The 13,771-nt window shown below is 44.0% G+C and overlaps 1 protein-coding gene across 1 annotated transcript in view; it reads right to left on the bottom strand.

Moving 5' to 3' along the window:
* Nucleotides 1-13,771, bottom strand: part of actn1 (actinin, alpha 1) — an 81,607-nt gene that overhangs the window by 15,017 nt on the left and 52,819 nt on the right. Inside the window, exons 9-13 of the mRNA XM_039008785.1 lie at nucleotides 12,875-13,000; nucleotides 12,040-12,144; nucleotides 4,570-4,717; nucleotides 3,192-3,342; nucleotides 131-239 (exon numbers count right to left, since the gene is read on the bottom strand). Of these exons, the coding sequence (XP_038864713.1) occupies nucleotides 131-239; nucleotides 3,192-3,342; nucleotides 4,570-4,717; nucleotides 12,040-12,144; nucleotides 12,875-13,000 (639 nt within the window). The remainder of the gene's footprint in view (nucleotides 1-130; nucleotides 240-3,191; nucleotides 3,343-4,569; nucleotides 4,718-12,039; nucleotides 12,145-12,874; nucleotides 13,001-13,771) is intronic.

The following is a 13,771-nucleotide window of genomic DNA, read 5'->3' as shown; positions in this document are numbered from 1 at the left end:
AGTCAGTATTGGACAGTCATTCCTCTGTGAAGAAGATAACCTATTCATATTAGTTACCATTGTGTGGTTTGACGAGCCTTGGGCTTTGTCCTTTCTAGTAATTCTAAGTTTCAGGTTCCTCCTACAGTACCTGCAGAGCTTCGCTGCGTTTCTGGGTCAGGGCTCCGAGGGCGTCCCATTGGTCACAAATGTTCTGGCAGCGAGCGTTCACGCTGGGGGAGTCATAGTAGTCCAGCTCACTGGAGGGGGGGGGGGGGGGGGGACAAGACAGAGAGAGAGAGGGACGTTGTATCAAATCATTTTATTTGTCACATGCGCCGAATACAACAGGTGTAGTAGACGTTACAGTGAAATGCTTACTGACAAGCCCTTAATTAACCAACAATGCAGTTTTAAGAAAAATAAGTGGTAAGAAAGTATTTTTTTTTTAATTAAAAGTTGACACACCTACTCATTCAAGGGTTTTTCTTTATTTTTTACACATTTCTACATTGTAGAATAATAGTGAAGACATCAAAACTATGAAATAACACATATGGAAACATGTAGTAACCAAAAAGCCAAAAAGTGTTAAACAAATCATATGATTAGCTGTTCAGGAGTCTTATGGCTTGGGGGTAGAAGCTGTTTAGAAGCCTTTTGGACCTAGACTTGGCGGTCCGGTACTGCTTGCCATGTGGTAGCAGAGAGAACAGCCTGTGACTTGGGTGACTGGATTCTTTGGCAATTTTAGGGCCTTCCTGTGACACCGCCTGGTATAGAGGTCCTGGATGGCAGGAAGCTTGGCCCCAGTGATGTACTGGGCCGTACGCACTACCCTCTGTAGTGCCTTGCGGTCGGAGGCCAAGCAGTTGCCAACCAGTCAGGATGCTCTCGATGGTGCAGCTGTAGAATTTTTTGAGAATCTGAGGACCCATGCCAAATCTTTTCAGTCTCCTGAGGGGGAAAATACGTTGTTGTGCCCTCTTCACGACTGTCATGGTGTGTTTGGACCATGATAGTTTGTTGGTGATATGTACACCAAGGAACTTGAAGCTCTCAACCTGCTCCACTACAACCCCGTCGATAAGGATGGGGGCGTGCTCGGCCCTCCTTTTCTTGTAGTCCACGATCATCTCCTTTGTCTTGATCACGTTGAGGGAGAGGTTGTTGTCACTGACCTCCTTCCTATAGGCTGTGTCGTCGTTGTCGGTGATCAGGCCTACCACTGTTGTGTCGTCGGCAAACTTAATGATGGTGTTGGAGTCGTGCTTGGCCATGGGTGAACAGGGAGTACAGGAGGGGACTGCGCACGCACCCCTGAGGGGCCCTTGTGTTGAGGATCAGTGTGGCAGATATGTTGTTACCTACCCTCACCACCTGGGTGCGGCCCGCCAGGAAGTCCAGGATCCAGTTGCAGAGGGAGGTGTTTAGTCCCAGGGTCCTTAGCTAAGTGTTGGGCTTTGAGGGCACTATGGTGTTGAACGCTGAGCTGTAGTCAATGAATAGCATTCTCAAGGTGTTCCTTTTGTCCAGGTAGGAAAGGGCAGTGTGGAGTGCAATAGAGATTGCATCATCTATGGATCTGTTGGGGCGGTATGCAAATTGGAGTGGGTCTAGGGTTTCTGGGATAATGGTGTTGATGTGAGCCATGACCAGCTTTTCAAAGCACTTCATGGCTACAGACGTGAGTGCTACGGGTTGGTAGTCATTTAGGCAGGCATTTACCTTGGTGTTCTTGGGCACAGGGACTATAGCGGTCTGCTTGAAATATGTTGGTATTACAGACTCGGGGACAGGGTGAAAATGTCAATGAAGACACTTGCCAGTTGGTCAGCGCATGCTCGGAGTACACGTCCTGGTAATCCGTCTGACCCTGCGGCCTTGTGAATCTTGACCTGTTTAAAGGTCTTTCTCACATCGGCTATGGAGAGCGTGATCACACAGTCGTCCGGAACAGCTGGTGCTCTCATGCATGCTTCAGTGTTGATTGCCTCGAAACGAGCATAGAAGACATTTAGCTCATCTGGTAGGCTTATGTAACCATGTTATAACAGCCCTATAACCCCTATAACCATTAACCGTTAAAACGATAAGATAAATTCATAACATTCCACGTGAATTCACAATGCAGCTGCGCTGCTGACAGCAACGGTTTGGGTCTCACGGTACGTCCATTTCAGATGGTGAAGCATTGCACCTGTACTACCATTACAGTAGTCAATTCCACCTCGCAAAGTTTGCATTTCCTTCTCATTTAACTTCTTAAAGTATTGTCATACAGGACTTCGCTGCTGTCGCTTGCCTTTCTCTGCCATTTTTTCCAACCGTTAACAACGATGATGTAGTGGTGGAGATTCGACTACAAAATGATTGATTCCTCGACTCCTTGCACGTCGACTCCCGGTGTCGACCCCCATTTCTGAGTGTCAAGATTTGATTCTAATATGTAGTCATTTTTGGAATGGAGGAGACTGGTTAGCTGCCATACTTCGTAATTCTGTGTGATTATTCAGGTATTTAGTATATAAATAATTAAACCAAATTTTGTATTGCTGATTCAACTTGTTAGCCAGGGTTCGTGAAGTTAACCAAGAATTTTACGACGTTCAGATGAGACTGAATAAGGTGACGATTAATAATTGACTGCTATTGATATAAAATATTACCAGGTCTTTAAGAGTTTATTCGGAAGACAACAGCTCTATAAACATTCTTCCGTGGTGCCCCGACTTCCTAGTTAATTACATTGACATGATTAGTTTAATCAGGTAATATTTATTACAGAGAAATTATTTGATAAAATAGCATGTCATATCACTTAATCCATAGTAAAGACACAATAATTTGTTTTGTAATAGCTGCACTGTGATTTTAATTTTGTGGGAAAAAAACGAAACAACATTGTTTTTAACCATATAACAGTCACAGCCCTATAATCATGTTATAACCACTATAACCATGTTATAACTGGTCACAGAAGTCCAGCTCACTGATGGACAACAGAGGAAAGAGACATAAACGATCAATACAACCATGTTATAACAAACCCTTTGTAAAGATAATGGAGGAAAGATAGCGATTGAAACTGCTATCCCTCCCTCCCTCCCTCTGTCCACCCACCCACCCACACTCCCTCTGTCCACCCCTCCCTCTACACCTCCCTCCCTCCCTCTACCCGTCCCTCCCTCCCTCCATCCATCCCTCCTTACTTTAACTCCTGAGCGATGGCAGCTATCTGCTCTACGCGGTCCTGGTGCGCGGCCAGGTCGCTCTCGAAGGCCTCATGTTTCTTCAGCAGAGCCTTGATCTCAGACAGAGAGGCCGTCTCAAAGTCCCGCGCCTGCAGCATCTCCTCCTTACCTGCAGGGGGAGACACAGACATGACACATCAATATAAAAGGCCTAATGGAAAATGGATAAATTAAGTACACTAATACAGAATCTACAGTATGTTGAACAAAACCAGACTAAAGAGGTTAAATGTTTAAGGTGCTGCACACAGTGGTCTTAAATTACATATCTAATCATTTATGGTTAAAAATTAAAGGGGCAATCTACAGTTGTTACTGTACATACAGTTTTGGACTTATAAATGAATGATGTTGATTCTTGAAGAATATAACTTTATAATTGCCTCATGAGTTTCAGTTCAACTGTCACACGTCATGAGAACCCGACATATAAACTTATTTTACTCCAATGTTTGTAAACAAAGTAAAATGTAAACAAACACTACATAGCCTCAAAACATGTTTAAAACTATAATTTTGATATCATGGCTGGTCAGTCCTTAAATCCATAGCTCTATGTACAGTATATTAATGAATGAATGAATTTGAGAGTGGACGAAACAGTGGCGGGGAGGAGTTTTGTTATTGTTGTAAGTGGACGAAACAGTGGCGGGGAGGAGTTTTGTTATTGTTGTAAGTGGACGAAACAGTGGCGGGGAGGAGTTTTGTTATTGTTGTAAGTGGACGAAACAGTGGCGGGGAGGAGTTTTGTTATTGTTGTAAGTGGACGAAACAGTGGCGGGGAGGAGTTTTGTTATTGTTGTAAGTGGACGAAACAGTGGCGGGGAGGAGTTTTGTTATTGTTGTAAGTGGACGAAACAGTGGCGGGGAGGAGTTTTGTTATTGTTGTAAGTGGACGAAACAGTGGCGGGGAGGAGTTTTGTTATTGTTGTAAGTGGACGAAACAGTGGCGGGGAGGAGTTTTGTTATTGTTGTAAGTGGACGAAACAGTGGCGGGGAGGAGTTTTTTTATTGTTGTAAGTGGACGAAACAGTGGCGGGGAGGAGTTTTGTTATTGTTGTAAGTGGACGAAACAGTGGCGGGGAGGAGTTTTGTTATTGTTGTAAGTGGACGAAACAGTGGCGGGGAGGAGTTTTGTTATTGTTGTAAGTGGACGAAACAGTGGCGGGGAGGAGTTTTGTTATTGTTGTAAGTGGACGAAACAGTGGCGGGGAGGAGTTTTGTTATTGTTGTACCTGCGGATTGCCCCTTAATGGTCACTTACAGTGTTTGTTTTCAATTCAAATGGTCAAAAGCAAATAGAAGTGGTGTTCTTGCAGAATGCTTGTTCTGATACCTTCAGTCCAGGCTTCGTGGATGGCTGCTTTCTGACGAAACTTCTCAGCCAGGTGGTCGAGTCTCTCCAGACGACGTATCTCGTTAAGGAGCCACTCCTCATAACCCTTCTCAGCCCCCTCCAGGCCGCCCCACGCGTTAGAGACGTCCTGTACAGAAATACAGTTTCACCTTTGGCTGCTGCTAAAGAACATTGACATTTAAAGAGGTTTTCCTTTCACAGTTTTTACTGAACAGAAATGCTTTAAATCACAGCAGGTCAGCTAACACACAACAAAACAGCTAACACACAACAGAGAGAGACAGACACAGAGAGAGACAGAGAGAGAGACACAGAGAGAGAGAGACACAGAGAGAGAGAGAGAGAGAGAGAGAGAGAGAGAGAGAGAGAGAGAGAGAGAGAGAGAGAGAGAGAGAGAGACAGAGAGACAGAGAGACAGAGAGACAGAGAGACAGAGAGAGAGAGAGACAGAGAGAGAGAGAGAGAGAGAGAGAGAGAGAGAGAGAGAGAGAGAGAGAGAGAGAGAGAGAGAGACAGAGACAGAGACAGAGACAGAGACAGAGAGAGAGAGAGACAGAGAGAGAGAGAGAGAGAGAGAGAGAGAGAGAGAGAGAGAGACAGAGAGAGACAGAGAGAGAGAGAGAGAGAGAGAGAGAGAGACAGAGAGACAGAGAGAGGGACAGAGAGAGCGACAGAGAGAGGGAGAGACTGAAAAAGCTTCTTCTACTTTCCCCACGCACAAGTGGTTATCTCCACCCTGCTACCACGAAAAGACTTCCACCCTGCTACCATACAGCGGGTAAACGCAATTATTTCCCGTGACTGTGCCTCAAAACCAAATGTTTTCCTGGCCCACCACTCCACCCTGGACTTGAACAGCCTCTATGACTAGGTCCACCTATACAAGGCAGCAGTGCCCACCTTCGCCCGGACCCTAAAGGACATCGATCTCAAATGCAGCCCTAACACTTTACACAGGAACAACAGATCAATAGACACCCCACTCTCCCAGACCTGCGGGACCCTGAGGCCAAACCACACGACCAACAACATTGCACACTTTATGGAACACAAAGCCTTCACTATCTCATCCTGGTATATCCAAGGCCTGAGGTCATCTGCCTTTGGCCTAAAGAGCAGGAACCTGGACTTCATCAAAGAAATTGGAAATACAGACATTGTCATCCTACAAGAAACCTGGTATAGAGGAGACAGACCCACTGGTTGCCCTCTAGGTTACAGAGAGCTGGTAGTCCCATCCACCAAACTACCAGGTGCGAAACAGGGAAGGGACTCAGGGGGTATGCTAATTTGGTATAGAGCAGACCTAACTCGCTCTATTAAATTAATCAGGAACATTTTACATTTGGTTAGAAATTCAAAAGGAAATGACCTTAACACAGAAACATTTCCTCCTGTGTGCTACCTATATCCCCCCATTAGAATCCCCATATTTTAATGAAGACAGCTTCTCCATCCTGGAGGGGGAAATCAACAATTTCCAGGCCCAAGGACATGTACTAGTCTGTGGTGACCTAAATGCCAGAACTGGACAAGAACCTGACACCCTCAGAACACAGGGGGACAGACACCTACATGGAGGTGACAGCATTCCCTCCCTCATACCCCCCCTAGACACAACTATGACAACATAACCAACAAAAACGGGTCACGACTCATCAAGGAAAACGCTATGTCTGGCGCAAACCCAACACCTCTCATCACCCTGAGAACACCATCCCCACAGTGAAGCATGGTGGTGGCAGCATCATGCTGTGGGGAGGTTTTTCATCGACAGGGACTGAGAAATTGGTCAGAATTGAAGGAATGATGGATGGTGCTAAATAAAGGAAATTCTTGAGGGAAACCTGTTTCAGTCGTCCAGAGATTTGAGACTGGGAAGGAGGTTCACCTTCCAGTAGGACAATGACCCAAAGCATACTGCTAAAGCAACACTCGAGTGGTTTAAGGGGAAACATTTAAACGTCTTAGAATGGCCTAGTCGAAGCCCAGACCTCAATCCAATTGAGAATCTGTGTTATGACATAAAGTTTGCTGTACACCAGCAGAACCCATCCAACTTGAAGGAGCTGGAGCAGTTTTGCCTTGAAGAATGGGAAAAAATCCCAGTGGCTAGATGTGCCAAGCTTATAGAGACATACCCCCAAGAGACTTGCAGCTGTAATTGCTGTAAAAGGTGACTAACAAAGTATTGACTTTGTGGGGTGTGAATAGTTATACTTGTTCAAGTTTTATGTTTTATGTCTTATTTCTTGTTTGTTTCACAATAAAAAAGATTTTGCCGCTTCAAAGTGGTAGGCATGTTGTATAAATCAAATGATACAAACCCCCCAAAAATGAATTTTAATTCCAGGTTGTAAGGCAACAAAATAGGAAAAATGCCAAAGGGCAGTGAATACTTTCGCAAGCCATTGTATATCAACGAATTGGCGAGGGCACTAGAACATTCTGCAGCACCCGGCCTCACCCTACTAGAATCTGAAGTTGATATGTCTACTGTTTGCTGATGATCTGGTGCTTCTGTCACCTACCAAGGAAGGGCCTACAGCAGCAACTAGATCTTCTGCACAGATTCTGTCAGACCTGGGCCCTGACAGTAAATCTCAGTAAGACGGTCCAGTCGCCAGGACCACAAATACAAATTCCATCTAGACACCGTTGCCCTAGAACACACAAAAAACTATACATACCTTGGCCTAAACATCAGCGCCACAGGTAACTTCCACAGAGCTGTGAACGATCTGAGAGACAAGGCAAGAAGGGCCTTCTATGTCATCAAAAGGAACATAAAATTCAACATACCAATTAGGATTAGAGGTCTACCGATTAATCGGAATGGCCGATTAATTAGGGCCGATTTCAAGTTTTCAGAACAATCGGTAATCGTAAATTTTGGACGCCTATTATGGCCGATTATTTTACATGCTGACCACCTGTTAAGCGAGTGCAGGCAGCAAGGAGCCAAGGTAAGTTGCTTGCTAGCATTAAACTTATCTTATAAGAAACAATCAATCTTCACATAATCACTAGTTAACTACACATGGTTGATGATATTACTAGTTTAACTAGCTTGTCCTGCGTTGCATATAATCAACTGAAACTGTGTCACTGAAACTGTGTCTTGCGTTCAGTGTAAGCAGAGTCAGGGTATATGCAGCAGTTTGGGCCGCCTGGCTCGTTGCGAACTGTGTGAACACTTCTTGAAGATTTCTTCCTAACAAAGACCGTAATTAATTTGCCAGAATTTTACGTAATTATGACATAACATTGAAGGTTGTGCAATGTAACAGCAATATTTAGACTGATGGATGCCACCGGTTACATAAAATACAGAACGGTTCCATATTTCACTGAAAGAATAAACGTTTTGTTTTCGAAAATGATAGTTTCCGGATTTGACCATATTAATGACCTAAGGCTCGTATTTCTGTGTGTTATTATATTATAATTAAGTCTATGATTTGATATTTGATAGAGCAGTCAGACTGAATGGAGGTTCGTAAGCATTCGTTCAAACTGTTTGCCAGCAGCTCTTAGCAATGCTTGAAGCACAGCGCTGTTTATGACTTCAAGCCTATCAACTCCTGAGATTAGGCTGGCAATACTAAAGTGCCTATAAGAACATCCAATAGTCAAAGGTATATGAAATACAAATAGTATAGAGAGAAATAGTCCTATAATAACTACAACCTAAAACGTCTTACCTGGGAATATTGAAGACTCCTGTTAAAAGGAACCACCAGCTTTCATATGTTCTCACGTTCTGAGCAAGGAACTTAAACGTTAGCTTTCTTACATGGCACATAATGCACTTTTACTTTCTTCTCCAACACTTTGTTTTTGCATTATTTAAATCAAATTGAACATGTTTCATTATTTATTTGAGACTAAATGTATTTTATTTATGTATTATATTGAGTTAAAATAAAAGTGTTCATTGTTCATTCAGTATTGTTGTAATTGTCATTATTATAAATATATATATATATATATATAAAAATCGACCGATTAATCGGTATCAGCTTTTTTGGTCCTCCAATAATCGGTATCGGTATCGGTGTTGAAAAATCATAAAAATCATAGATTGTAACGTTCTTTGTTTCACGGAAACATGGCTCACTCGGGATACGTCATCAGAGTCGGTACAGCCACCCGGTTTCTTCACGAATCGAGCCGACAGAAACAAACATCTCTCTGGTAAGAAGAAGGGCGGGGGTGTATGCCTTATGATTAACGAGACGTGGTGTGATCATAACAACATACCGGAACTCAAATCCTTTTGTTCACCTGACCAAGAATTCCTTACAATCAAATGCCGACCACATTATCTACCAAGAGAATTGTCTTCGATCATAATTACAGTTGTGTATATCCCCCCCGAGCAGACACATCAATGGCCCTGAACGAACTTCATTTGACTCTATGTAAAATGGAAACCACATATCCTGAGACTGCTTTGCGCAGACCAGCTGGCTGGTGTGTTTAAAGACATATTCAATCAATCCTTATCCTAGTCTGCTGTTCCCACGTGCTTCAAGAGGGCCACCATTGTTCCTGTTCCCAAGAAAGCGAAGGTAACTGAACTAAACGACTACCGAACCGTAGCACTCACTATCTTTCATCATGAAGTGCTTTGAGAGACTAGTCAAGGACCATATCACCTCCACCCTACCTGACACCCTAGACCCACTCCAATTTGCGTACCACCCCAATAGGTCCACAGACGACGCAATTGCAATCGCACTGCACACTGCCCTAACCCATCTGGACAAGAGGAATACCTATGTAAGAATGCTGTTCATCGACTACAGCTCAGCATTTAACACCATAGTACCCTCCAAACTCGTCATTAAGCTCGAGACCCTGGGTCTAGACGCCGCTCTATGCAGCTGGGTCCTGGACTTCCTGACGGGCCGCCCGCAGGTGGTGAGGGTCGGAAACAACATCTCCACCCCGCTGATCGTCAACGCTGGGGCCCCACAAGGGTGCGTTCTCAGCCCTCTCCTGTACTCCCTGTTCACCCATGACTGCGTGGCCATGCACGCCTCCAACTCAATCATCAAGTTTGCAGACGACACTACAGTGGTAGGCTTGATTACCAACAACGACGAGACGGCCTACAGGGAGGAGGTGAGGGCCCTCAAGAGTGTGGTGTCAGGAAAATAACCTCACACTCAACGGCAACAAAACAAAGGAGATGATCATGGACTTCAGGAAACAGCAGAGGGAGCACCCCCCTATCCATATCGACGGGACAGTAGTGGAGAAAGTGGAAAGTTTTAAGTTCCTCGGCGTACACATCATGGACAAACTGAATTGGTCCACCCACACAGACAGCGTTGTGAAGAAGGCGCAGCAGCGCCTCTTAAACCTCAGGAGGCTGAAGAAATTCGGCTTGTCACCAAAAACACTCACAAACTTTTACAGAACTTTTACAATCGAGAGCATCCTGTCGGGCTGTATCACCGCCTGGTACGGCAACTGCTCCGCCCACAACCGTAAGACTCTCCAGAGGGTAGTGAGGTCTGCACAACGCATCACCGGGGGCAAACTACCTGCCCGCCAGGACACCTACACCACCCGATGTCATAGGAAGGCCATAAAGATCATCAAGAACATCAACCATCCGAGCCACTGCCTGTTCACCCCGCTATCATCCAGAAAACTAGGTCAGTACAGGTGCATCGAAGCGGGGACCCAGAGACTGAAAAACAGCTTTTATCTCAAGGCCATCAGACTGTTAAACAGCCATCACTAACATTGAGTGGCTGCTGCCAACATACTGACTCATCTCTAGCCACTTTAATAATGAAAAAATTGATGTAATAAATGTATCACTAGCCACTTTAAACAATGCCACTTTATATAATGTTTACATACCCTACATTACTCATCTCATATGTATATACTGTACTCTATACCATCTACTGCATCTTGCCTATGCCGTTCGGCCATCACTCATTTATATATTTATATGTACATATTCTTATTCATTCCTTTACACTTGTGTGTAAGATAGTTGTTGTGAAATTGTTAGGTTAGATTACTTGTTAGATATTACTGCATGGTCGGAACTAGAAGCACAAGCATTTCGCTACCCTCGTATTAACATCTGCTAACCATGTGTATGTGACAAATACATTTTTATTTTATTTGATAATCGGTCGAAATACTTGAATCAGTTATAGAACCCATTACCCTTTATGGTTGTGAGGTCTGGGGTCCGCTCACCAAGCAAGAATTCACAAAATGGGACAAACACCAAATTGAAACTCTTCATGCAGAATTCTGCAAAAATATCCTCCGTGTACAACGTAAAACACCAAATAATGCAGAGCAGAATTAGGCCGAAACCCGCTAATTATCAAAATCCAGAAGAGAGACATTAAATTAAATTCCACAACCACCTAAAAGGAAGCGATTCCCAAAGCTTCCATAACAAAGCCATCACCTACAGAGAGATGAACCTGGAGAAGTCCCCTAAGCAAGCTGGTCCTGGGACTCTGTTCATAAACACAAACACATCCCACAGAGCCCCAGGACAGCAACACAATTAGACCCAACCAAATCATGAGAAAACTAAAAGATAATTACTTGACACATTGGAAAGAATGAACAAAAAAACAGAGCAAACTAGAATGCTATTTGGCCCTAAACAGAGAGTACACAGTGGCAGAATACCTGACCACTGTGACTGACCCAAACTTAAGGAAAGCTTTGACTATGTACAGACTCAGTGAGCATAGCCTTGCTATTGAGAAAGGTCGCCGTAAGCAGACCTGGCTCTCAAGAGAAGACAGGCTATGTGCACACTGCCCACAAAATTAGGTGGAAACTGAGCTGCACTTCCTAACCTCCTGCCAAATGTATGACCATATTAGAGACACATATTTTCCTCAGATTACACAGATCCACAAAGAATTCAAAAACAAACCGATTTTGATAAACTCTCATATCTACCGGGTGAAATACCACAGTGTGCATCACAGCAGCAAGATGTGTGACCTGTTGCCACAAGAAAAGGGCAAACAGTGAAGAACAAACACCACTGTAAATGAAACCCATATTTATGTTTATTTATTTTCCCTTTTGTACTTTAACCATTTGCACATCATTACAACCCTGTAAAAATACATAATATGACATTTGTAATGTCTTTATTCTTTTGGAACTTCTGTGAGTGTAATGTTTATTGTTCATTTTTATTGTTTATTTCACTTTTGTATATTATCTACTTCACTTGCTTTGTCAATGTTAACCAAATGTTTCCCATGCCAAAAAAGCACCTTGAATTTAATTTAATTTAACTGAAGAGAGAGAGAGAGAGCGAAAGAGAGAGAGACACACACAGAGACACAGAGACAGAGACACAGAGACAGAGAGACAGAGAGAGAGGTATGTGAGGTATGTGTTTAGTGCACTAGGTAGCGTACGACGTGGGCTACCTACCGACACCATCTTCCCCTCGGAGGGCATGAAGGCAGGCCTGTTGCTGAGCCTCAGCTTGGTCTGCAGGGTGTTGAAGTTGATCTCTAGCTGGCACTTCTCCTGGACCTTTTAATAATCACAGTAAAAACACACAGTAAAAACACATAGCATTTAGTATTTGATTGGGATCCCCAATTAACGGCTGCCAAGGCAACGGCTACTCTTCCTGGGCTCCAAACAGGAAACAAAACAACAAATAAAATACATAATATGCATAACACGAAATAGTACTACATCATACTACATAATACTCAGATGTCTCCTGCCTTGTGATCCATTCCCGGCTCACAGAAACAAAGGCTTGACCTCCCGGGTGGCGCAGTGGTCTAGGGCACTGCATCGCAGTGCTAGCTGCGCCACCAGAGTCTCTGGGTTCGCGCCCAGGCTCTGTCGCAGCCGGCCGCAACCGGGAGGTCCGTGGGGCGACGCACAATTGGCATAGCGTCGTCCGGGTTAGGGAGGGTTTGGCCGGTAGGGATATCCTTGTCTCAGTATGTAAAATGTAATAAAATGTATGCACTCTACTGTAAGTCGCTCTGGATAAGAGCGTCTGCTAAATGACTAAAATGTAAATGTAAATGTAAATGCTTGAGCAAGGCCACCCGCCTACATAAAACAGTAGACCCTTTCATCCAAAGTAGCTAACATACATTTTCCCGTATTATTCTGAAACATTTGTCTCTTTTTAAAGGGGACCCCCCCCCCTTTCACAGATACAACACAAAGTACAGAATTAATTAATTAATTAATGACACAAGTCTAACAATCCAAGTGTTGGCCCCAGCGGGAGTCAAACCTTGGGGGGTTTGTGTTGGCGGCGATAGTCCCTGAAGTCCTCCAGCTTCTGCTGCATGGCCTGCATGGTGTTCTCTGGAGCACGGTTCTCCAGCCAGGGGATGGTGCGACGGATCCACTCCAAGAGCTATGATTTAGGGAGAGGGGACAGACAGCGCAGGTATAACGGGGCAACGAGGGCAAAAACAAGGAGCGGTTAAAGGTAGAGGTTAAAACAATGAGAAAAGGAATGGACAGAGACAGAGAGAGAATGTTGTTACTAATAGTGAATAACTCGTGTCTTTAGGACAGTGAGAAAATTAGGAAGCTAATTAACTGAAGCACAATTAAATTTGTTAGTCTGGTCCCAGATCTGTTTGTGGTATCATTCTACCCACTCCTTATCATGTTAAACAAGACAAGGAGTTTGAAGAAGTGGCATGATGGCACAAACAGATCTGGGTACCCAGGCTATTAATTTTGTGGCGTTACACTTATCATATTTCTGATACTTGGTTGTCACCCTGAACATAGAGTTGTATATTTCTGATACTTGGTTGTCACCCTGAACATAGAGTTGTATATTTCTGATACTTGGTTGTCACCCTGAACATAGAGTTGTATATTTCTGATACTTGGTTGTCACCCTGAACATAGAGTTGTATATTTCTGATACTTGGTTGTCACCCTGAACATAGAGTTGTATATTTCTGATACTTGGTTGTCACCCTGAACATAGAGTTGTATATTTCTGATACTTGATTGTCACCCTGAACATCGTGTCACCTGTGTTGTGGGACCTGGTGAGGTCTGAGTCTCTACGGTCTCTACACTGTCTGAGCAACAATCCTCTGGACTTGTAGAAGAAGGAGGTGAGGGGAGCAGGGAGATGGGGCAGAGAGGTGGGAGAGACGGTGGT

The sequence above is a fragment of the Salvelinus namaycush genome, chromosome 15, assembly GCF_016432855.1.
Source record: "Salvelinus namaycush isolate Seneca chromosome 15, SaNama_1.0, whole genome shotgun sequence".
In the NCBI taxonomy this organism is placed as follows: Eukaryota; Metazoa; Chordata; class Actinopteri; order Salmoniformes; family Salmonidae; genus Salvelinus; species Salvelinus namaycush.
The sequence above is the reverse complement of the archived record's forward strand: the minus strand, read 5'-3'. Positions and strand labels throughout refer to the sequence as shown.